Source organism: Lygodium microphyllum, chromosome 8 (assembly GCF_053477565.2).
Source record: "Lygodium microphyllum isolate KBCC chromosome 8, Lygodium_microphyllum_v1.1.10, whole genome shotgun sequence".
Lineage (NCBI taxonomy): Eukaryota > Viridiplantae > Streptophyta > Polypodiopsida > Schizaeales > Lygodiaceae > Lygodium > Lygodium microphyllum.
Genome location: NC_141142.1, coordinates 65,301,439 through 65,327,747, shown reverse-complemented (window position 1 = coordinate 65,327,747; position 26,309 = coordinate 65,301,439). Strand labels below are relative to the sequence as shown.

The 26,309-nt window shown below is 44.0% G+C and overlaps 2 protein-coding genes across 2 annotated transcripts in view; one reads left to right on the top strand and one right to left on the bottom strand.

The window, feature by feature from the left end:
* The window catches only part of LOC148032400 (amino acid transporter AVT3C-like), a 106,262-nt gene extending 101,507 nt beyond the window's left edge, over positions 1-4,755 (bottom strand). The window contains 1 exon segment of the mRNA XM_087683923.1: positions 4,676-4,755. Coding sequence (XP_087540049.1) covers positions 4,676-4,755 — 80 coding nt within the window.
* Positions 4,603-26,309, top strand: part of LOC148032399 (isocitrate dehydrogenase [NAD] regulatory subunit 1, mitochondrial-like) — a 33,060-nt gene continuing 11,353 nt past the window's right edge. The window contains exon 1 of the mRNA XM_087683050.1: positions 4,603-5,460. Within this exon, the coding sequence (XP_087539176.1) occupies positions 4,870-5,460 (591 nt within the window). The 5' untranslated portion in view covers positions 4,603-4,869. The remainder of the gene's footprint in view (positions 5,461-26,309) is intronic.

Genomic DNA, 26,309 nt, shown 5'->3' with positions numbered 1-26,309 from the left:
TTAATGAAACGCCCGAAAAGGACAGGCGTCCCCATCAACTTCTCGCACAAAGAATCCTCTTTGTGTATGAGCCCCGGTCATCCAAGTTTACGGAATCCACCGTAAAACCTCACGGAATCCACCGTGGCACGGAATCCACCGTGGAATATGCCTCCTGGCATCATCATCAATGCTCTGTTCTGAGCCACTGGATTCACCATCCACATAAGAGTGACCTGCATTCACATCAAACATGGGCTGATCTACCTTCTATTTTCCTTTTTGTGATACCTGCATACCACTATCTGCATTGCTTTGAGAAGATCCTCCTGATCTCAATCTGCATGTCCATGGCAAAGAATGTGAACCACTACTAGAGGATGTTCCAGGTCCACTAATATCTTGTGATTGCTGCTGTGAATTCTATGCAGCATTACCATTTTGTGCATCTACATTATCAATCACATTTACTAGTTTATACCAACTACTCATCTCATCAAAAACAACATCTCTACTCACTGTAAACTTACGAGTAGAAGGGTTATAGCATCTATACCCTTTTTGCTGCAGAGAGTAACCAATAAAGATGCACTTCTCAGCTTTTGGATCCAACTTGGATCTCAACTCATCTGGCACATGAACATAGGCAATGCAACCAAAAAATTTCAAACGAGAAATTTCTGGTTTCCTACCAGTATACCTCTCCTCTGGAGTTATGCCATGTATTGTTGCAGTGGGAGTCCTCTTCATTATGTAGACTGATGTAGCAATTGCCTTAGCCCAGTAAAAATCTGGCAGGTCTTTTTCATTGAGCATGGCACGACATACCTCTCCAATATGCCTGTTTTTTCTTTCTGCAATTCCATTTTGCTGTGGGGTATGACTACATGAATATTGTTGCTTTATGCCATGCTCTTGCAACAAGAACCTTGCAAACTCATTTGAGAGGTACTCTCCCCCTCCATCTGACCTTAGGCATTTTATTTGCAGGCCTGTTTCTTTTTCAACCATAGCTTTAAGAGTTTTGAAATGCCCAAAAACTTCACTTTTCTTTTTTATAAAATACACCCAAACTTTTCTGCTATAGTCATCAATAAAAGTAACAAAATAATGATAGCATTCAATAGATGAAGCTTTAGTAGTCCACACATTAGAGTGGATTAATTCCAATGGCTTCTTACTCTCTTGAACATGTCTAGGAAATGATTTCCTTTCTTGTTTTCCAAATTGACAGGCTTCACATATCTTATGCATTTTTGCAACCTTGAATTTAGGCAATCCTGCAACAATATTTTGGGCTTGCATTGATTTAAGTCACTGTACATTAACATGACCAATGCGTTTATGCCAGATATCAATATCTGCAACTACACCGGTCCCATGTGCAAACATTGCTATACTCAATTCAGGCATGTCTGCTTCCAATGTAAACATTCTGCATTTCTTATTTCCTTTTGCTATCAAGCGACCTTTATTTTTCATATCCTCAACAAAGCATCCATGAGAATTAAATCTGACCTACAAGCCCTGCTCAACCATTTGACCAACAGAAACCAGGTTCTTGGTGTAGGATGTGCAATATCATCACCAGTCTCCACAAATCCTGGTTTTTTCATTTTTCTTGCATCCTGCATCCGTTTTGCATGACCTATCATGTGGTTTGATGCACCTGAGTTAACATACCACATATCGTTGCTTTCTTCTACACTTGTCACAGAATTGGTCATGTGCTGCACCATAAACAAATGCTCATTTCTGTCATCACCCTGTCTACTAGTAGATGCATAATTCCCTTGTTGCAATTTTTCATTCATGATGTCATTCTGCTTTTTATAGCAGTCTTTAGCCATATGACCCATTTTACCATAGTAGTAGTATTCAACATTACTGTTTGCATTTTGGCCTCTTTGCCATCCACCACGACCTCTTTGGCTCCCCCTGCCTCTAGAGTTACCACGTCCTCCTCCATAGGACTAGGTTTCTTGAGTTTGCTGCATTTTCTGATTTCTACCATGGCCTCCAGATTGGCCTCCTCTACCTCTACCTCTTCCAGCATTTGAGTAGAAGACAACTTCTTTTGAAGTTCCTCCTGAAGAAGATGCACCACCATTTCTATGCTCCTTAGAAATTAGAAGAGCAATCAACTCCTCTAAATCAAGAAATCTTTCACGGACGGAAATCAATGTTCGGAACTGTGCATAATCCTTTCCTAGACCATTCAAGGTCATAGAAACTAAATCATCATCTTCCACTGGTGACCCAATGGAAGCAAGTGCATCTGCAATCTTCTTCACCTTCATGTGGTAGTCATTGATGCTCATACTTTCTCTTTGCACATTGTGCAACTCTTGCTTGAGCTGCATTTTTCTAGCTTGCGTATTTGTGCTATACATTTTTGACAAAGTATCCCATGCCTCCTTTGGCGTACTTGCATCTTGAATATGCACAATCATAGAGTCTGAAATACTGATAGACAGCCAGTACATAACTTTTCTGGCTCTCTCATGCCATCTTTTAAATGCCTGCATTTGCTGTTGATTGGGAACATCAGGAAGAACTGGTTCTTCTTCATTTCCTGCAACGAATTCCCAATATCCTTTTCCCATAAGGAAATTCGTCATTCTAAACTTCCATGCTTGGAAGTTGTTCTTGTCAAGCTTTTCAGTGACAATCTGTGAAAGAGAATCAGACGCCTCAAATAAAAAAAACAAAGCAACCAAGGGCTAAGGCCCTCCCCGCAGCATATACTGCCCTCTTGCTACACCGCAAAGGGCGTCTCAATCTGAGACGATGCACTCTTGCACTTTCCGGCTGCGCTACCTGCAGAGACTTGCTCCCAAAATAGAAAAATGAAAGCAACACTGGTCCTCTTACCAGAACACCGCGAACTTGGTTTGCTTTCTTGAGCTCCTTACCACGAACAAGGCTCTAATACCATGCTAAGATTGTGGGAGAGAAGGAAGGAGTCTCACTTGTAGCTTTCTTTCTTGCACAATGGGGGAATACACACAAAGATGGAGGCTGAAAACAGTTTTCCTCTTCTTAGTTGTGTAAGCAAAAAAGAACTCTAGTACATAGAAATAGAAGAACCCTATATATGGATCTCAAACCAAACTCAACTAACTAAGGTGGCATACTAACTGAGCCACGAACTAGAGTAGATAAGGATAGCTATCATCTAGCTATTATTCATGGGCGGTGTACCAACCGCATCTGCAACTAACAAGTCGGTGACATAAATGCACAATGGTCACCCTGACATATCACGAGTGGAGCTCAATATCTCAACAAAAAGAGAAAAGTTAAACTTTCTTTTTAATTAAAATAAGGAGAGAGAGAGAGAGAGAGAGAGAGAGAGAGAGAGAGAGAGAGAGAGAGAGAATAAGAAGAAGAAGAGAGAGAATTTGAACACAGAGAGAATTATAGAGAGAGAAAAGATAAAATTTAAAAGAAAGAGAAAAGAAAAAAAAATTAAAGAGAGAAGAAAAAAAGAGGAAAGAGAAGGAAAGGAGAGGAGAGGGGAGAGAAAGAGAGAAGAAAAATAAGAAGAAGAAAGAGGAAAATACATGGGGAAAAAGAGATTTAAAATTTAAATAGTTTTTGAAAGAGAGAGAGGAAGAGAGAGAGAAGGAGAGAGGGGGAAGAGAGAGAGCGAGAGAAGATAAAATTTAAAAGAGTGAGAAGAATATAAGAGAAATATAAAATTTAAAAGGGAGAGAGGGAGAGAAGAAAAAAATGAAAATTAGGAGAAGGGGGAGAATATGAAAAGGGGACACAGAGAGAGAACATGTAAAGAGAATTATAGAGAGAGAAAAAATAAAATTTAAAAAGAGAGAGAGAATAAAAATAGAGAGAGAGAGAGGAAAAAATTTAAAAAGAGAATAAAGAGAGAAAAAAAGAAAAAAGAGGAGAGGGAGAGAAAAGGAAAAGAGAGGAAAGAGGGGGGAGAATAAAAGGAGAGAGAGAGAGAGAGAGAGAAGAAAAGCAGGGAGAGAAAAAAGAGAGAACCAAGAGAGAATAAAAAATAAACTAAAATAGAAGAGAGAGAGAGAGAGAGAGAGAGAGAGAGAGAGATGATGAGAAATGGATTGTTGAGTGAAGTACACTTCGCTTGCCGCTTCTTCGCTGCCTTGAAGTGGCCTAGCGTTCTATATACGCGAAGTGCTTGCAGAACGCTAATACATGTTGTTGAGCAAGAACAAGATGAATGAATCTTGCCTGCGGGTTGGTCGGTAGCATTGTGGAGTCATGTACAATCAAAGCAGTTGAACAATAGAACTCAGAGTTGAGGGCTATGAGTAGACAAGGACTGAAGGAAGGTGTCAAGATTGTGGCGACAAAGCCCTTGCCTCCACCAATTTTAGGTGTGTGTGAGAGAGAGAGAGAGAGAGAGAGCTTCCACTCAATGCAAGACTATATTTCTTCTTCCCAAAGGCTCCTTTAAATAAATACATTGTGAAATGGGCCGTTGAGTATTGTTGAAGCACACCTAATAGCCTCTTGAGTTTGTTACAAAGTCCGGAGGATCTTCGTTGGGAGGCCACTAGACGTCCTCTTTCACATTTTCACGTGGGCGGTTTAGTGCTTGCCGCAACGGTTTTAAAACTTACCGGTCGCGTGTGAAATTGACTGTGGACAATTGGCGAGAAGGGTCCGAACTGGCCCCTATTTCCTTTCTGCTGTACCTGTAACTGACGGGAATGGCGCATCGTGTGCTCGTCGAGAGCGGGCCTTACTCTCATGTTTCGCGCAGCTGTCGCCTCTAGTCACAGCCATCGCTGCGGCGGTGCGATTCTTCGTCGCTTCCACAAGAGCTATCCCCCTCTGCGTCCAACGCATCCACCCGGCTTTCACCCGCTGTAGCCACAAGCAAATCTGCTTCCAGTTTCCATGGCTTTTCGAAGGCTCGTCTCTCGCCGTTGCAATCAGATTCTAACCACTCTTTCTTACCCGGATCCCGTGATCGCGTCGAACGATGCCGGAAGGACAAACGCCTTCGTGTACGACAATGCCCGTAGAATACTCTCAGCTTTTCAAAGTAGGTCCATCACCTACATGCCTAGACCAGGCGATGGGGCACCCCGTGCAGTTACCTTGATTCCTGGTGATGGCATTGGCCCGTTAGTCACAGGTGCAGTGGTAGATGTAATGAAGGCTATGCATGCACCGCTTTACTTTGAGACCTACGAAGTCAGCGGCAAGATGGACAAAGTGCCTGCAGAAGTCCTCGATTCCATCAGGAAGAACAAGGTTTGCTTAAAAGGAGGATTGGCTACTCCTGTAGGCGGAGGTGTTAGCTCTTTGAACGTGCAGCTGCGGAAGGAGCTTGATCTTTTCGCTTCCTTGGTGCATTGCTTCAACCTGCCAGGTCTGCAAACAAGGCATGACAATGTTGACATTGTTGTCATAAGGGAGAACACGGAGGGTGAGTACTCAGGGCTGGAGCATGAGGTCATTCCTGGTGTAGTTGAAAGCCTTAAGGTAATTCTGAACTTTATTGGCTTGGCGTTTGCAACTACTTAGACTTGTTAGATTAGAAAGACTCGTATTACAATTGGCACAATTAGCATCACTATTGTAGGCCTAGTTGCACAAATGAAATTAAAAGTTCTTCTAGCAACAAGTTGTAGGGGTCCTGTTAATCATACTAAACAATTGGTGATTTTGCTGAGCAATCAAGTTTCTCAACCATAATAATTTTTTTTGTGCTATATTAGTTGTAGTGTCTCATACATGCATTAGGTAAACACGCTGGTAACCTTTCCAATAGATTGTATACTGATTCTTTGTAAACACAATGTGTAGCCTATAATTAGAGGACTCCCAATTTTGATTGCAAAGGGGGGACTGAACATAATCTCCATGATCATTGTCCAACCATGTGATAGGGGCACGTATGAGCTGATTGTTGCCTGAATGGACTCACTAGCAATCTATCTATCTATCACACATGGGTCAATTGCTCTAACCATGTGTACATCCATGTTCTGTGGTTTGATGGTGAAGCTAACTGTGGCCAAGTTCTCCTAGTGTCCATCATGGTATTCTCCATTTTGATGGCTGTTGTAATGTAAATCTGAGTCCCTTTGGAAAGTAAAAGGTAGATTGCATAGGTGAATCTTGGGACTTCCACTATTCTAGTGCAGTTATCTCACTGTTTCAACTAATATCATTGGTTTCTCGCCTGTGGATGGTGCAAATTTTCTCTTGATTCTTTCCACTCTTTCCTTTCTTTTGTGCTTGGCATATATCATTACTTCCTAGGGAGTAGGTTTGTCAATGTGTTTTGGCTCTTATGGCATTGCTGTACCATCCGTTGGATCCTACTTTTCTACTTCAAACAATGGGGGTGAGGGCAATGGTTCTTTAGTGGTTGGAATTAGCTCACTAGCTACTAGGATGCCTACTATTCTCAGATCTTTTGTGGAGAGCCCATCTTCCCTTAACCATAGCACACAATTATTATTTATTATCATTTTCTTTGGTTGGGATATACTCATTTCTAAGCTCTATTTGAGTGCTCTCTTGGTGAGTTGCAACTTCTTTTAAGATTTTCAACTGAATCTCCTTCACTTTATTTTGCTACTTCAAGTAGGGTGTTGGCAAAACTTTGCTGTTGAGTTACTATACTTGAGAAGGTGAAGAAGTATCGTGTGAAGAAGGATGGTGGTGTAATCCATCGATGGAAACAACTTAGTTTTTGTTTAGTGGTGCTTTGTGCAATGGGATGCATAGGATGCTACATGTTGAAGAATGCTCATGCAGCAGGTGCCACTTGGATAGTGTTCCTCATGGAGAAATTGTTTCACTTGCCCAAGCTCCCTAGTACAAAGATGATGAAATCATGCAATGCATAGGGGAAGGTACAACAGGGAGCAAGGCCGATGTCGAAGACAAGTGTCGAAACCTGTAGAATACGAAGAAGGATAGGAACTCCCTCTCAACCTGGGTGTTGATGTCGAAGAAGAAAGAGGAGCCTAAGGATGTTGGTCCTCATGTGGTGCCGAGAACCATGTGGATGAAGATAATAAAGCATCCCTACTGGAAGAGCAAGGATTGAAGTCATCGCCATGATAGCCTTAAGAGAGATGTTGCACGATCCGCCGCGGAAGGAGAAGCCTCCATGCTGATAGAAGAGCAAAACTCCAAGTAGATGGAACCATGAGAGGAATGGCATGCATATTCTTTCTCTAGCTCAGGAAGGATTGGTGCAAGCTTGTATGTTAGCTTGACATTGAAATACAAAACCCTGCAAGAGAAAAAAATCTGCAAGCACAGAGGTGAGTAGTGAGATGCTCCAAAAACAAAGTTGAAAATAAAAGAAAGCAAAGCTAAGTGCAATGCAATGAGTATGTAAGTATGCAACAAAAGTCTAAAAAGAAAAAGACTGTGTGTGGCCACTATTGCATATGGCGAGGTGGGGAAGTGGTCCTACAAAGTGCAGTGGATGTCCTAGAAATGGATGTGTAAAGTGCAATAGGCGAGTTACTAGCAGATCAATCAACCAATCCTTCAGGAGTAGCGAAGGAGATAGGCTGCTGAGGTTGTTTGCGTGCCACATATCGAGTAGCTGTTGGGGCAGATTGAGGAGATGATGCAATAGTGGGAAACGTAGCCCCACTGGATAGGCTATTTGCAATAGTCTATTGTGGTTTCTAGGTGGAAGACCTTGGGTCTTGGTACGAGACTCCTCATCCACATGGCCTGACTTGTTAGTATGTGCAAAATCTATTTTTCTTAGGAATTTGTTGCCAAAGAGATCGTGTTTCTGTGTCCGTCGGAGAAAGTGGTGTCACCCTTGTTTTGGCTTGCCTTTGCATCTTGTGATTTCTTGCCATTGTTGGTTTCCCCTCCTAAAGAAGAGGCAACCAACCCTTGTGCCTTTGAATGGATATGTGTGGAGGATTTCTCGTGGACTTGATCATATAGTCTCGCATAACGCAAAAACTAATACTCAAACTTGTAGAAGGTCGGCAATCTAGTTAGGAAGATAATGTGCTAGATAAAATGGAAGTATTTGTCAGACAACTTGTTCAAGAAGAACGTGACCTGATCGTCATTTGACTTCAGAGAGCTAGTAGTGGCAAACTCGGATAGTAAACACTGATACTTGGCCAACTTCACTTTCAGATCATCCCCTTCCTTAATGGAAAACTCTTGAAGCTTAAAATCAAGATTGAGATGTCGAGTGCAATCTTGAGCTTCATAATAGTCAATGAGATGTCTCCAATACTCAGATGCGAGGGAAAAATGCTATAATTGAGAGTGGAACTTAGGAAGCAACCTCTGCATTAACTGTGGCATTGTGGGCTCTCTATTGATGGATGCGATTAGGGTGAGCTAATCAAGGGTCCGGTCCTCGATTAGGATGGGCTAATTGAGGGGCTAGTATAGGCTCAGTACCAATGACGAGGTCTCAAAGTCCTTGAGATTTGAGCACTTGTTGCATGAAGTTCGATCAAGTGGTGAAATTTGATCCGTTAAAATGAGTCTTGTTCGTGAAGGCATTCTTGTTTGTTGCAATAGAAGTGGTAGTGCTAAGAGATGGAGAATGTATGTAATGGGGATAGGGTGGATAGGGAGATGGAGTGGAGTACACATGGGAAGTAATCCCAGAGTGCCCACTATGCATACGAGAAGTGTGCATAGCGGATCCAAATGTGGGCAAGGGCGGACTGGATATGAGCATGGTAACCACGTGTGGAGCCCAAGGTGGAGGGATAGGGACACAAGGAGTAGTGGATGGAAATCCTTGCGTAGGAATGATCCATCGGATGTGTGACAATAGTCCATAATCAAAGGATGGATATCCTTGCGTTCGAAAGATCATGTGGGGAGGTTGTGAGTGTTCGAGGGTAGTGAGGGGGATGTCTATCATAGTCATCCTAGAGTGGAAGGATGTGGTAAAGTGGGGTAGGTGGAAAGTAGAGTATTAAAGAGTGGCGTTTTCCCTAATGATGCACTAAGAGGTGGAGAGAATGGAGGGTAAGTAGATTGTGGGATGGTAAATGGGAAAGTTCTAGGAGCTGAGATGGAAGATCCAACCCCTAGTGTGCTTTGAGCAGAAGTGGAATGTAATCCAAGATTTTGGAATGAAGATATGAGTAGGTCAGAATGTGGAGAAGATAGTGATGGGATGGAAGGGAGTTGAGAAGTGTGGTTTACTTGCTCAAATGAAACAGATTGTAGAGACATACTTGATGAAGGGTATCTGCTTCAAGAGTCTTCTCTATTGAAGTTAACATATTGAAAATCATCCAACTCCTGCACACCAAAAGAAGAAACAAGAGAGGGTTTTGACTCATACGACTCAAAAGGGTTATACGAACTTGACATAGGTGTGGTTGAGATAACGGAGATGGATCGCCAAACACGCCGAATGTCGTGGTCCCTTGAAGATCAGAGAGATGGCTAGTATCATTGATCAGTCTAGATAGAGTAGTAGCACTTGTTGAAGGAGTGTAAACCGAACTATAGGTGATGCACAAGTACTCCTTAGACTCTTCATTTATCAGATGACCAAAACAAGAAGAAGAAGATGGTAAAGGTGAAGGTGTGTCTACCTCCTCCTCAAGACCATAATGCCTTCTAAGAGCCTTCAACGATAGAGAAGCATGATGGGCGTCATAGGGTCCGAAGAAGAAGGTGCTTGAGACATTATGAGTCAGAATCTAGTCACATGTGAGTCTTGCACAAAGACTAGTCTCCACAATCATTGCAAGATACTCTTTAGAAGAGCACTACCTCTGATATCATGTGAAGGTATACTAGGGTTTGCACTGAGGAAACACAACATGTATGGCCAAGATTGAAACACAAAGACTTTGACAGAGACAAATGAAACTCAAATCCTAAATGCAAAATACAAAAACTCAAAACTTAAACACAGACACAAATAAAGAGAGAAGAAACTTTGAAGTGAATGAATGCTGTAAATGAATGTAAGAGTGTATAGAATGCCCAAAGGCAAAGCAATGTAGTGTCAGAGAGTGACGTCCACCAAAGATGGATCCCAAGTGCCGTAACCATGAGCCGGAGTGTTGGAGTGCGGGAAATACCAAATGCTGATCACTAGAGTCTCAGGGAACTGAGGTGATAACAGAAGAGGTGTTTGTTGATGTAGATGACCTATTGGACAACAAAAACACAAGTACTATACCAATCGCCTGGTGGGAGAGATGGTAGCAGCTCGTCACTTGGCACCAGATGCTGAAAATGCAGGCTGATCAAGTGCTATGATGATGCAGGAGACGGAGATCTCCAAACAGCAAGGTGATGGTTGAAGCCGCCTAGGGCCGGATAGCGATGGGCTGTAGTTGGTGATGGCTAGATAGCAGATGGTAGGTGATCGATGGCTGAAATCTGCACGGTAGAATGAGAAACCTGCACAAAGGGATGAGGCGGAATGGTGGGTAGCTTGTCTATTTATAGATGTTGAAGGGTGTCCCAAAACATTAGGGTTTTGGGGGACCATTGAAACTCTCTCAAACCACGCACCAAATTTGTGTTTTTCATTAAGTAAGCGTGTTTTGGGGTTGTTTAAAAATGCTAATAAGTTGTAAAGCATGTATTAGCTCAACAGACGCCGCTCGATACTCTGCCTTAGTCGAAGATAAGGCAACTGTGGGTGCTTCTTACTGCTCCTTATGAAACAACACTTGCACCTAAGATAAAGCAATAACTTGTCATGGACCGCCCGTGGTCCACATTGCAAGCCCAATTTGAATCAAGTGCAAGATTTGAACCATTTGTACTTGCCGGATACAAGAGCCCTAGATCGGGGGTCCCTCTTAGGAACCACAAAATCCTCAAAGCGGCCTGCCAATGACCTTTTTTAGATTCAGTCATGAACCGGCCAACAAACCCACAACATAACACGAATCAAGAGAAGTATTGAGAAGCCAAATCAGGGACCCAATAAGTTGCTTGTGACGGTAGCATTTGATAAAGAAGAATCAACATGGGTTGTGGCCTTCCAATTCGGATCCATAGGAGTTGATAGAGACTTGCATCCCCATCTCAAACATAGTCAAGAGCTCTTGCACATACCGCTATTGAGAGATGAAGATCCCAAGCGGAGTCTAATAGATCTCATGCCCTAAGAAGAAATGAAGTCCCATGTTTGTCATCTCGAACTGCTCGTGAAGTGCTGCCTTGGTTGTCTTGATCATTTGTACATGATCACCTGTCAAAATCAAATCATCCACATAGAGCACAAACAAGGCATGTGCCTCCTCTGAAATGTGGACATAGAGTTATTGTCGCCCGTGGAGCATCGGTATTGCAATCTGTGTTGGAGGAATGAGTCTATCTTCTTGTTCCAAGTTTGGGAAGCCTGTTTGAGGTCATAGAGGGTCTTCTTCAACCTATATACTTGTCCATTTGATGAGGAAAAGCTAGGAGGCTGCTTGACATAGATTTCCTCCTTCAAATCATCATCAAGGAAGGTAGAGTTCACATCAAGTTGATAAACTGGCCTTCTCCTATGGTTGGCTAAGGCAAGAATTGCTCTAATGATAGCCATCTGAGTTGTAGGTGTGAAGGTATCATGGAAATCTACCTCGGGCCGCAGTGTGAAAACCTTGGCAATGAGCCATGCCGTGTGCTTATCCAAAGTACCATCACTGTGATATTTGGTCTCAAAGACCCATTTAACTTCAATCATCTTCCTATGAACGAGTCGAAGCACAAGATCCCAAGTGTCATTTTGCTCAATAGCATCCAACTCCTGCTCCATAGCCTCCTTCCAATGCTGACTTCAAAGTCTCCTTCACAAAGGTGGACTCTCTATCTTGCATAAAATATGTCATCAAACAATAGTTAGAACAAACAAGATCGATGGAATGGGCTTGGTTTCTCCAAGAACGCCTTGGGCCATCCTGTTGCTACCACTCCTCAGGGACCCCCTCAATCCCTGTCTCACAGAGTGTGTCACATGACCAACGAGGAGGAGGTCAGATCGCTACTTGTTGCTCTCCATCTGCTAAAGTCTTTGGAACATCCATTGGCAAGGGCTCATGTGGGGTGGTAGGTAGCAAAAAAGAATTCACTTCTTGTGAAGAAGCATTTCCAAGAGGTAGTGGCTCCAAAGGAACAATCTCTAGTATCCAACTATCTCTTGGATCTCCAAGTACAAGGTGCTGCTTACCCCCCTTTGAAGTTGGAACCTCTACATATCGCACATCATGACTTGTGTAGACATCTCGCTTAACGGGATCATACAAGTGGTAGCCTTGAGATTGTGAGCTATAGTCCACAAACACCTGTCTTTTCGAAGCTACTTCAAACTTGTCCCTTTGAGTCTTTGGGATATGAACATAAGCATCATATCCAAAGATCTTGTAATAAGAAACATCTGGCTTGGCTCCAAAATAAGCTGCATAAGGGGTCATACCAACCACGGCTGAAGTAAGTAATTGATTGAGGATGTGGACAACAATAGCCACAGCCTCAACACGGAGGTGTTTGATGATGCTCCATCATGGTGCGAGCCATCTTGATTATACTCCTGCTCTTCCGCTCCAATATGCCATTCTCTTGAGGTGTGTTTGTGTTGGCAAAATCCTGGTGAATACCATAATTTACACAAAATCTAGCAAGCTGGTAAAAAATAAACTCTCCTTCCTTGTTACTACAAGGTCTTCAACTTCCAACCTGATCGGTTCTCCTCGAAGAGCAACCGATCCTTGAAGTTGAAAAAGGCCTTCGACTTCGGCATTAAAAAGTATGCCCATGTTATCCTACTAAAATCGTCAATAATAAGCATGAAATATAAACTCCCTTTAAGGGACTCAATTTGCATAGATCCACAAAGATCTGTAAAACAAGCTCCAAGGGTGATGAATTCTGCTTAAAGCCTTGCCGAGAATGGTATCACGATGTTGTTTTTTAAGAATGCAGGATATACAAGGCTGTTGGCTCACCACTATGTCTGGCAAACCTTGGACAAGCTGAAACTAACCTTCCTCCTCGGATAGGGTGGTAAATAACCTGATTTAGCACTAATTACAGCAAGCATAAAATTCACATAAATGGAAAATGCACACTTTATCACTTTAATCTTGGATATTGGACAGCCTATTGGCCCCAAAATTGGTGCCCCTTGTGAAGAAATACCCTAACATTGAAACATAAATAGAAACCATACGACAAAGCGCAAATTGATAAAAGAACAAAGTTAGGTTTAGAGTAACTCAGAGACAATGAACACAGTGAATAAATGAAGTGATATGATTATTGAATATACGATGCTCATGTAGCAAATACAACATGCGGTGAATGAATATACTGAACCTCGAACTCTTGTATCTTAAGGATCAAGGCAGGGGTAATGAGTTGGAGAGTGTGTCGTACTTTGAATGGATCCCGAATCGTAGCAATGAAGCCTCCGAATGTCGAACACCAGCAAACGCAGGAGTGAGAAGCTAGATTTGATGCAGACAGTAGTGAGGAGAGAAAATGACTAAAAACGCAAGCAGTAGGTGAGAGAGTCTAAAAACGCAGGCAGGACAGCCTATAAGAGAGATAAAGACTAAAAATGAAGGTAGAACAGCCTGTAAGAGAGAGAAAACTACCAAACACAGGCAAAACAGCCTGGCGACAGCCTGCAGGAGCTGGCAACAACTGGAGGAGAGAGAAAACTGCCAAATGCAGGCTGCAGATGACGTGGTAGGCAGTATAGTAGCATGTTTGTGCAGGAATGACAATCGCCTAGCTGGGATCAGCTCCAAACTGCGAGAAGAGGGCTAGAAATCAGGCGCCAACTAATGTAGACAGCAATGAACAGCTTCAGCTGAGATGTCCTCCGCAAACGGATTGTGGGCAATAAGCTAAAACATCTTAAATCTGCAAAAACGAGATTAGGGCTGAATGGAGGGTAACAAACCTATTTATAGAAAGTTTGGGCCCTCCCAAAAGGGTTTGTGCATGTGGGACACAGAAACTCTCTAGGATCACGTTTCTTTTAAATAAACAAGGTTTCTTAATTAATTAAGCATGTTTTGGGGTTGTTTAAGTAAAGCTAATGCATTTTTAGCTCAACACCCCCTCTTAGGCCCAACAATGGTGCCATGAGAATAGAGGCCAACCAAGCCCTTTCTTTGTTTATCTTTTACCCCAAGACGTCCCACCCCAAAGCAGCCAGAGCATCGGACAAAGGGTGCGTGTCGACTGCCCAAAGGGTGCACGTCGGCTGCCGAGTGGCCTACCAAGCCCTACAAAGGTGGATGGAACGAGTCCCACCTCAAAGCAGCTAGAGCATCGGACAAAGGGTGCGCGTCGACTGCCCGGTGGCCTACTAAGACTACAGAGGCGATGATTATCTTACCAAGGGAGCCCAAGTGATCACCCCAGAGAGGACAGGGCATTGGACAAAGGGTGCATATCGGTTGCCCAGTGGCCTACCAAGTCCTACAAAGGCGGATGGAACAAGCTATGGATTTTTTTTTGTTTTTGTTTTTTTTTGTTTGAGAGATTTTTAGGTTTGATAGATTAAGCATTAAGTGAGGGTTTCAAATCGGTTTTCGTCCTATTGAGTATTTGTGTCCCAAACGGGAGAGCGATAAGGGATCGTTAGATCCAAGTCCTTCACAAGACAAGCATACTATCCCTACCAATACTGGGTGTCAGTGACGAAGAAAATGGCTAAGGTGTGTGTATAGCAAATATGTCAAGCAAGCAAGACAAGCAAAGCAAGCAAGCAAGCTGGGAAAGACTGCCTGGGAGACTGCTATGTGCAATGCCACGAATATGGTGGATCCTAGAGTCGACTACTCCAAAAGACCGAAAAGGGATAAATGCGCACAGATGCATGTTTACATGAAGAGAATGTCAATGCATGGGGTAATGCAAAGGGAGACGCAAGATATCATGCTCATGTAATATGCTATGCAACGGTGCCACTTGGACAATGCCCTTGCAGGGGAATTGTTCACTTGTCCAAGTGCCCTTTTACAATCATGTCATTTTGACAGCATGGATGAAGTTACAAATGTCCATAATACAATAGAAAAGACTAAATGAAAGTAAGGTCTAAAAAAAATTGTAAGCATCGTTATTGCCATTATTAAGAGTAGAAGCTGCCTCCTCTCAAACGGGAAGGGAAAGCGGGAAGGGAAAGCAAGAGGGAAGCACCCTCTCCCCGTCAAGCTGAAGTAGGGGAGGGTGTACCCAAGCTGATCCTGGGTAGTAGGTATTGAAGAACCGGCCAGTTGACCGCTTTGGTCAAGATATCTGTAAAATTATTTGATGATGGCACAAACTCTAGATGAATAGTGCCTAGCTCAACTTGCTCTTTGGAAAAGTGGAAGTGGACTCCCACATGCCGTGTTTGTGGTGTGATGATCGGATTGCCCGCAAGGGCAATGACACTCTGGTTGTTGCAGTAGAAAACTGTGGGAGAGTCACTTGGAAAGTGAAGCGCCGCCAGCAAACTCCTTAGTTAGATGGCCTCGGTGGTGCCATCGAAGAGAGCTTGGTACTCAGCCTCGGCCATGGAAGTTGTCACTGACTCCTACTTATGGCTGGATCAAGAAATGTGAGCTGTGCCCAAGGTAAAGAGGTAGCCGCCGTGGGAACACGGAGTGTCAGGATCTCCTGCCCAATCAGAATCAGTGTACCCTTGCAAACATAAACCAGAACCATATGTCAGGCCATAAGAATAAGTAGACCGCAAATAACGCAACACACGAAGACATGCAATCCAATGTGACATCCTAGGTGCTTGGAAACACTGACCGAGTATACTAACTGAGTAAGCTAAAATTTGCCTAGTGTAATTAACCAAAGAGGCTTTCCTACGACAGAACGATAGGTATGTTCATCGAAGGGCTGTCCTAGGGTATCCTTCGACAAGTGGACAACGGGATCCAGAGGCGTGGCTAGTGGCCGCGTCTGATCCGGAGTGTATTGGTCCACGAGCTGAAGTGCGAACTTCTGTTGTGACACAAAAATACAGCCCCCAGAACGAACTACCTCCATTTTCAAGAAATAGAACAACAAACCAAGGTCTGTCATCTCAAATGTAGCTTTAAGCTTAGCCTTGATTTCCGCTATGGTAGCAGAATCTGAGCGTGCGATGAGTAAGTCATCAACATATAGTAGGATATAGTTAACCCCCTCTGTAGTAGATCGAACATATAAGTTCGGGTCATAAGGGGTAGAATGACATCCGTGAGTCTGTAAGAAGTCATCCATTTATGGAACCAAGACCGTGGCGCTTGCTTCAACCCATAAAGAGCTTTATGCAAGCGGAATACCTTATCTCTAGGGTTCCCTGAAGGAAAGCTCGGTGGCTGCTCCACATAGACTTCCTCCTCCAAGAAACTGTTTAAGAAGGTACTCTTAACATCCATCTGATGTATCGGCCAACCGTAGTGAGCAGCTAGCGTAAGTAGAAATCGAAAGGAAGTCAACCGCACAGTAGGGGCGAAGTTCTCTTCATAATCAATGCCATGCTTTTGTCGAAACCCTTGCACGACAAGGCAAGCCTTGTACTTGTCTAAAGTCCCATCAGTTTTTAGCTTGGTCCTAAAAATCCACTTTGTCCCGATGCCTTTCTTATGGCTCGGACGATCCACCAATATCCAAGTCTCATTTTGGTCAATACTCTCTAGCTCCTTCTCCATGGCCTCTCGCCATTGAGGGTGCTGAAGAGCCTCTTGCCATGTATCCGGCTCAAAATGCGCTATATAATCAGCTATAAACGATGACACAAATGATGCCTGAGGAGCAAGCCGAGCAAATCTTCTAGGTCTCTCCGGAGTGAAATCCGGTGGTAGGATCCCTGAATCCCGCATGGTTTGCTGGTAACAGGTCTCGTGGAGGGGGCCTAGGAGTGAAAGAATCTACGGAAATGTTAGGAGCGGGAAGTAGACCAAGCTCAGTAGGCACGATCTCTGATGATATGGAAGAAGAAATCAGATCAGAATCCAATGCAGAGGACTGTACGATATTCCTCTCGTTAAAGATGACATCCCGCCTAACGATCACCTTGTTTGTCCAAGGATCAAACAAATGATAGGCTTTCGCTTCAGAGGAATATCCCACAAAATAAGAAGATTAGCTTAGGGAATGAGCTTCCCTATCTTGTCATTAGGTGTGTGCGTGTACACACGACACCCGAAGACTCTGAAGTGGGAAATAACAAGCCGAGAGACCAAAAATGTCTCATACGGGGTCTTCTGAGGAAGAGCTGCAGTCGAGCACCGGTTGAGGATGTACACCGAAGTGTTAACAGCCGCGACCCAAAGGCACTCAAGGAGCTCTGTTGCAAACAGCGTAGAGTGTGCCATTTTCATGATTGTTCGGTTCCTACTTTCTATGACTCCATTCTGAGAAGGGAAGTTGGTAGAGGTGAGTCGGCGTGAGATGCCATGCTTCTGTAGAAACTCGGAAAACTCGTGGGAGATGAACTCACCACCACTATCACTCCTCATGCAACCGACACGACGACCAGTTTGGTTATGAACTAGTAGTAACCAAGTAGAAAATTATGTGAAAGCATCTGACTTATGCTTGAGAAAGTACACCCATATGTATCTGAAATGATCATCCACAAAAAAAAAAAGTACAGCACACTGTTCAAGGTGGCAATGGAGGTCGGCCCACAAAGATCAACATGAATCAATCTAAGAGGCGTCTTAGCACGATGTGAGGTTTGTTGAGGGAATGGGGTACGGTGCTGCTTCTCGAGCTAACATGCTTTACAGACATCTTGAGCTAGCTTCAGGTGTGGAAGGCCCTCAACTAGCTCACAGTGTGACAACTCATAAAGAGAGTCACAACCAAGATGCCCTAAGCGAAAATGCCAAAGGTGCTTATTGTTCGTAGGCTCCCGAGATGTGGCTAAGGTCTGGAAGCTATGGAACACGAAGCCCTCAGCTGTTGGCTCGGTTAGAAAATGTGTCATGTGGTATAAGCCATTAGGTTGTGCCTCACTGCGAGGAATCACTAAACTAGTATGAGAGTCAAGGACCTCGATTATGGTCACTGTAAAGAAGATTGCTCGCCCCAACCGGCAAAGCTGCTGAACAGATAACAAGTTCACTCCAAGCTGAGGGACATGATATACATTGTTCAACGGAGCCAAATCTGGACCCTTATCAGTGGCAAAAATGATGCAATCTTGAGCCTGAATCTTGATCGAGGAGTTGTTTCCTACGCGGACCCGCCTGGTTGCAGGGGGTTGGGAATGGAAAATGTCCGCTATAGGAGTCATATGATGTGTAGCTCCATTGTCCACAATCCAAACAGGAGCTGAAGTGCTCGGCTGTGACGAGTGGGCCTTTGCGGTAAGCTCATTAGGAGACAACTCACAGATGTGGACGAGACTCATATCTGATGTCTGTATGGAGATGATGTGGGTCTCTACAGACCAGTCAAACAAGCCCTTTGGAGTTGAGAACGTTGTCGATTGAGATGGTTGAGCGGTGGTAGTATGAGTCTGATCTTTAAACTGCCCCTTGCCATCATCTTGCCTCCCTTGCTAGGGGTTGCCCGACTGAGGAGCGGGGGTTTGTGACTTAGGTTTTGGTGCTGTGCCTCGTGAAAATGGCTAGAGTCTTTTGACAATGTTGACAATACCTATTCTTTTTAGGTACATTCTGCCACCTAGGTTGGAGAGATTGGGATGTTCCTTGTGATTCCCCGGCTTGATTTTACTTTTGATTTTGATTTTGATTTTGAGTGGAGGTTTGGTTTTGTTTTCCCTTTCCTTGTTGCCCTTTCTGAGAGTGAGTAACAAGAGCCCCCTATGAAGAGGAATTCATATGAAACTGATCGAACAACCGTGTGTAACGCAACAACTGACACTCAAATTCATAGAATGTAGGCATGGTAGACTTTGAAACTATACCTTTCACAAAATGAAAGTATTTACTAGGGAGTTTATTTAGGAACAATGTGACTTGATTGTCAGAGGACTTGGGAGTCCCCGTGGTGGAGAATTCAGCGAGAAGATGCCGATACTCAATCAACTTTCAAGTCATTCTGATCAGTGATTTTGAAAAGCTGGAGCTCATGGTCAAGATTGATACAACGGGTCCTATCCCGAGCTGCATAGCGGTCAGTCAAGTGTGCCCATCGCTCAGACGCTAAGTCAAAATGCTGAAGCTGAGAATGAAACTTGACAATAAGTCCTGTATCAACTTGACAATAGCGGAGGCATTTCTAGCCTTCCATGAGCAGACAACCTCGAATGGGACAAGTGCGGGATCGGGTTGGGGTTCCAACCCTTGCACAAGATTCCATAGGTTGTGGGAGTCAAGGACATGTCTCATCAAGTTTGACCAAGTGGTAAAGTTTGACAAATAAACAAGGTTTCTTCATTAATTAAGCATATTTTGGGGATGTTTAAGTAAAGCTAATGCATTTTTAGCTTAGCACTGCTTGTGATATTTCTTTATCTTATATTGCAAATGAAAAGAGTACAACCGATATCCTCTGATCTCCTATGCCAATCCAAGTGTCTCTTGCTGTCAAAACTGACTAGCAAGCCTCCAAACCAAATTGCCCCTTGGTTTGCTTAGGGATTGGCCTTCACTTTGCTTCTTGAAGGATAAATTCAGTCCCAAATTTGATATTGGTTGGTTGGCCTCTTGAATCTCCGTGAAATTTCTCAATTTCAGTTGTTGGAATTCAAGTCTTAGGCCCTCAATTTTGAGCATGCATCTTGAGGTAGTTGTCAAAATCCTAATTATTGTTGTAAATTGGGTTTGCAGCAGAGATTGATTGAAATCTCTTTCTTTGATGGTTCAAAATACTGAAAAATGTTGCGATAACTTGAGAAATGATTGGGGGATGAGAGAAAATGTTGTAGAGAGAGAAATTTCAGACTTCCATTGCGAGAAACATTGAAAAACTGCTGTTGCTCTACTCAAATAGCCATGAAACCTATCACCTATAGCTTAGGACCACCAGAAAGAATGTTGCCCCCTCCTATATGTTGTCATTTGCGCTAGAAGAAGCTTGGGCTACTATCACTTGCTCTTGTAGGGCTCCAAACTACTGTCATATGCTGTAGGATTGATCCCTAGTGGTTGTAGATCACATTAGGAGTCTCTTCTTGCTTTCTAACAGCCTCATTCTCTTTCACAATGGTTGGAATAGACTCCACCAGTTCCTGAAAACGTTTTTTCCACCTGCATGGGCAAGTTTTGCCAAGTGGCAGTCTTCCAATCCCATTTTCCAGCAGTATCCAGCTTATTAATTAATTTTCAGAATATTAATTGTGAAAAATATTTAATAGTTATTATAGTGCTTAAAAAATTAATTTCACTAGTCAATAATTAAATTGGCTAGGTCGCGACGCGCCCTCCCCCCCACCTCCAAAATTTGGCCCCCCCCCCCCTCCCTTCCCCCCCTCAACACACACCACAACATGCCCCCCCCCCCCCCCCCCCCGCATGACACGACGCGACGTGATCTCCCCTTTTCTTTCAAGTACCCTTGAGAAGTTATTGTAGACTGACATTAATTACTTAATTAATGCCTAGTCTCTAATGTTACCATTGACATTAGTGGCCAATAAATTGGTCTAGGCCAAAATCTAACAACAGGTACCACCTAGTATCTATTAGGTATAACTTATTACAACTTTTGCCTTTGGCACCCACTGCATCTTCGGGGTCCTTGGCTTGTTACCATGAAATAAGTGCTATATGCATCACATGTGTTAAATAACCTTGCACATTTGATTCTTAATCAAATGTTATTTGCAAGATTAGAGCATCGCAAAAATCTCACATCCTCGTGACACAAGCTGCCCCTTAGACGCCTGCCGAAGATAGTCATAATTCAGGTGGCCAAACCAAGCATGCCATAGCTCGGACTATGTCTGTGAAGTAAGAAGAATAGAAGTCAAGGCAGAAGGAGACTTCAACTTGTAGACCCCATTCTCCTCGTAACCTGTAGAAAGAACCTTTCTTGACCCACACTCAAGAATACAGAAAGAATCTGCATCAAACTCAACTAACAGGCCAAGAGTACAAATCTTATGCATGGAAAGCAAATGGTAACCCAAACCTGGCACATAAAGCACCTCCGTAGTATGAGTACCACCTCGTCCATCAAGAATTAGCTGCATATAACCCCTATCTTGTATGGAAACATAAGAGCTATCTCCTATGAGAATCTGCCTATGCAAAGGTTGCAAATGGGCAACACTTGTAGAAGAAGGGGTCATGTGCCGTGAGGCACCACTGTCAACAATCCATTCATTGGGGTGTTGGGCCGTCAACGCAGTATCAAAAGCCTTGGGGGATGATGCCTAAACCACCTCCAAATGGAGGAAAGCAGTTGATGAGGGAGTGGCCATCGCGCAGATATCTTTTGAAGCCTTCTTCTTCTTGGTGTCCTTCTTATCCTTGTCGAGGCAATCCTCCTTTCAGAGACTTGTCGTGCCAGAGATGTGACAAGTAGTCTCCTTCTCTTTGTCCTTTGGTTTGTCGTCCTTCTTCTTGTTGTCCTTCTCCTTCTTCTGAGAGGAGTGACTTGTCGATGTCTCCGACTTGGAAGCATTCTGTCCTTTAAATTGTTCCTCTTGGTCCAAGACCATAGGAATCAAGTCCTTCCACCGAAGAGTTGACTCTCACCCTAAAGCAATCAAGGCAGAGTAAAAAGCACCAAACCTAGGCGGTAATTGTGATAGAAGAGTTATTGCTATGTCTTCGGATGTGATCACCTTCCATGCATATTAAACTTGCATTTGAAGTTGCTGTAGCTTGTTCACATGCTCCCACATAGAAGATGACTTGGAAGGATTCAACATCCTCATTTGCATCGCCAAAGATACCTATTTCATAATAGTCATTCGGTTATACATCTGATTGAGCTCCAGCCATATGTTCCTAGCCACCATCAAGTGTTCAATATGGACAACTACGGTTGGAGTATATGAAAGGAAGAGAAAAGAGCGGATGCAGGCATTTAGTTTGTCCCAATGTGCCTAGACCTTGGCCAACTCCTCACGATCTCTTGTGGAAAGTTTGGATTCGTTTCTCAATGTAGGACGGTCAATGGCCTTTGTAACAAGCTTTGCCAAATCATAGGACTCCAAGATGGCAAGCATCATAACATGCTAGATGTGGTAGTTCTCACCGTCGAGCTTTTGATCTGATGAAAGAGCTGGTAGAGCTGGTACCTTCCGATCCATAATCGTTGGAAACTCCATATCTGCCTCAGAAGACATCTTCATCTGAAATGTGTGCGAAAATGAAAAAACAGCCCCTTTTGATTGTGAAAGTGTAGCCTTCTAGGGCTCTTCTCCGCTCATCTCGCACCTTCTTCACCCACTGGAGGCAATGAGAAGGTAAAGTCTGTAATTGAAGTCTCAAAATGCAGCCTTGCTCCTTCCTATACAGCAAAAACCCATAGTAGAATCAGCAACTTCGCTCCTTTCTCGCGCGCCCATGCTGGCCTCAGCCTTGTTTCGATGTGCAGCCCTTCCACTTGCCCTCAAATGCTGAAAATGCAGCCTTGTGTTGCGCTTGAAAACTCCTCAGGTCTGCCCACGATCAATCAATCTTTATGCCGCTCTGATACCATATTAGAGTGTAGTGGTATAGAAGCGAACGACGGAGATTGAGAGCGAACGACGGAGATTGAGAGACATAGTGAACATGGAGAAGAGAGAGAGAGAGAGAGAGAGAGAGAGAGAGAGAGAGAGAGATAGAAGAACATAGATTTGTATGAAGAATGCTGAGTAAGGAATACAGATATATACACAAGCGCGGTTCGTATGAACATAGACTTGTATGAAGAATGCCGAGTAAGGAATACAGATATGTACACAGGCTCGGTTCTTGTGTTTGAGTTTCTCCACCTCGATGATGTCACCGTGCTGTACACCTTGAAGTCTGCAGCAGCTGGCATGATCTTTGCCCCAAATTGAGCCCGAATTCGCAATCAGAATGAATGCCAAAGTGTGTTGGAAATCTGCTATTTATAGTAGAAAAAATAGGCAGCAAAAATAGTAGTCGACTTGCTAAATTTGGCAACTACACCAGAACTGGCCGATTGCTTGTCCGACAGCTATTGTTGATGTGGCAATCTGATGTGGCATTGCTGATGTGGCATTGCTAATGTGGTTGCCTATCCAAGGGATGACCAGATAACAATGTCTCTAACACATGCCCAATTGAAAACCTTTAAGATGAAGAGTCTCCATAGAAGCCTGAAGGTAGGTTGTGATTTGGCCTTGGAGAAGAAGCCTCTATGCTGGTCCAAAGTGTGAAGCCCAACCAAAGAGGAACGACCGAGATAGGAAGTTTAGTGAACTATCCTAGTCTCTACTCTGATTAAAATGTTAGGTCTTGTAAGTTGTTGAAATGTCCACAAGCTTGGGAGCTAGCAACAAATTGGGTTACGACCACATTTGAAGAGTTGGCATCCCACACCACTAGGCCACACCATCCGAGTGTATGGATGTGGTGGCCTACATTCTACGGGTCAAGAGTCCAAGAGTGCGATCACACGATCATGTGCACAATGGGTAGGAGGCTTGCGGACTTGATTTTGTGAAGATTTTGGTAGAAGAAGTGTGGAGAAGGCTGCATTTCAGCAATCCAAGGGAGAGTTTGAGTTTTTATCACTTCTTGCAGTGAAGAAGATCTGGTGATTGAGCAAAGGAAGTCCTAGCCGATTGCTTTTGGGAGTCAAAGGGTGCTACCCATTAAGTGCTTAGTGCGGTAGTCTAAATGTGGGAGGAGGACATCTATTGATTTGAACATGGATTTCCCAGGCCTTGATGGACCATAAGGTCCTTGGTTTATTTGCGTTCCTTGGGATTAGAAGCTAGACTCCTTGTCGAAGAAGCCTTTGATTTTGCAAACATAGGGATGATGAGGTATCACTTGGAGCAGGGAGACTGCTATCGGAGGGTGAGGAGTCTTTGAATTTGCAAACATAGGCTTGATGATGGATGGTTGATGCAGACAATCTCCTAGATAGCCCAGATGTAGATGTTGGATGCTGCATGTTGAGCATTTTTGGTTTTAGTTTCCAGCCCCAAAAAGGCTTTCTAGGGTCTTTCGAGCGTGTCGAAGTGCCATTCGAGAGACTTCAATGGATGAGACTCGAGACTGTTCTTGCCTATATATTCGGCACCTCTCTTTCATTCTTTACCACTCACCACACTTCTTCTGAGACTCTTATTTCTCCTATCTCCTTCCATCATTTCTTCAGGTGCCTTGTCACTTTTTGCATCGCGTTTGTGTTTGGAGCCCATCCTGTTGGCGTTAGCTTCTTCACCTTGGCGACAACTTATCTTAGCTTGGTGTCAGCATTCCTAGCTTGACGAAATCTTCTTCCACTTGGGTGTTAGCCTATGGGAAATTCCCCACTCTTATATCCCTTAGAAGCTAGTTCCAGTGTCACTATACAGAACCGTACATGAGGGCATCTATTGACAAGTCTTCCCAAGGAGGCGGAATTCTTGATTGCTTGGTCATACCTTTTTGACTGGTCTATGCCAGTAGAAGGTGACCCACCCAATGGTGTTTAGAATCCAAAAAATGGCTGAGTAGAAAGTGCTTATAAGCAAGACATCAAACCAAATAAAACAGGGAACGATTTCAACATTTTCCATTCGTAAAGCTTTGTATAATCATTGCATTCACTTGGCGTCATCTACATAGTCCCTTGATTTGTGTTTGCAGCCTGTGGACAGTCCTGATCACCTGCAGTCACATCCGTTGCTGACATCATCACCTCCAAAGGCTATGGACCTTGTGTTTGTCAGTTTTTGCCCCTTCCTTCATTCGGTGACAAATTACCAGCCCTTGCACCCTGCATTTGGCAGTCAGGAGGCTTCACCCACTTGCGTTTGCTGCATCTAGGATGTCCTTTATTGCTGGTGACCTTCTCCTCCATTAGGCATCAACATTCAGAGGCTACTACATTTACTTTTACAGCTTTTGACTCCTTCACCTCCAGTGTCACTCCCAATAGTTGGCATTAGTCATCACGCTTGCGTTTGTAGACTCAGAGGCTCACACTTCGGCGGCAGTCTTCTTGCTCCAGCCATTACGAGTCATCATCCTTGTGTTGCAGATTTAGAACCTCCTCTTTGATGATAGTCTTCTTGCAACACGCGACACCTCATCATCCCTATATTTGTAGACTCAGAGGCTTCTTCGGCAGTCTCCCTACTCCAGGGCATCTTTCGTGCTAGGGCACACGCTTGTATCAGATTCACTTCATTATTTCATTCATTCATCATCTTGTTCATCTAAGTTTCTCTTCTCTTCTCAGTGTTTGTTGTACACACTCAGTTTTTGTCCCTACAAACCCTATTTGGTTGCTTAGTCATTTCTTGACACTACCTAGGACTGGTGCATTGTTGCTTGAAGGAAGGTGTCAGAGTGCAGCGGTGCGGAAGCGTAGGACTAAGAGAGAGAGAACGCAGAGAGAGAAGAGAGAGAAAGAGACAGTGGAAGATGAAGATCTGCTGTATAAAGTGTGCTGAATACAAAGATATGCAGATATATACACGGGCGCAGTGCGCTCAACTGCGTGTCTCCACCTCGACGATGCAACCTGCTGTTCACCTCGAAGTCCGCTGCAGTCTGCACTGTCTCCTGTCTGAAATTTGCGAACAGAGATGGAATCTGTGCGTGTCACCGGTCTGTAATCTGCGAGCAGAGAAGTGGAGATTGCTGGAGATGTCGGCTATTTATAGCCAGAAATCTGGGAAAATAGGGCGCCAGAAAACTGCCTGTCGGTTGCATTACATGCAGCCGACAGCCGACTGCCTGCATAGGTCGGACTGCCACGTGGCAGTCCGATTGCATACTGCGGCTGCCTGTTCGACTGCACTGGCTGCCACTGCACTGGCTGTGATCTGATCTCTAACACCCTCTCTCAGAGCCTGGGCAGGGCAGAAGCCTGAGGGATCTGGAATGTCTCCGAAGTAGAGCCTGGGGAAGTGCCTTCGTAATCAAATCCGCAAGATTGTCCTCCGTCTTGCAGTACTCCACAGTGATGGTCTCATTCAAAAGCTTTTCTCTGATGAAGTGGTACTGGATCTCTATGTGCTTCGTTCGGGCATGGAAAACAGGGTTCCGTGCCAAGGCAATGCAACTCTCATTGTCACATTGCTGCAAAGTAGGACGAGTCTGGGGGCACCCAAGCTCCTCCAATAATCTCCGAAGCCACACAGCCTCACATGTGGTGGAAGACGCGGCCCGATACTTTGCCTCAGTAGACGAAAGGGCTACCGTGGGCTGCTTCTTGCTACTCCATGAGATAACACCTGCACCCAAGGTAAAACAATAGCCTGTAGTAGACTGCCTATGGTCCACATCACCGGCCCAATCCGAGTCGCTCCAACCTGC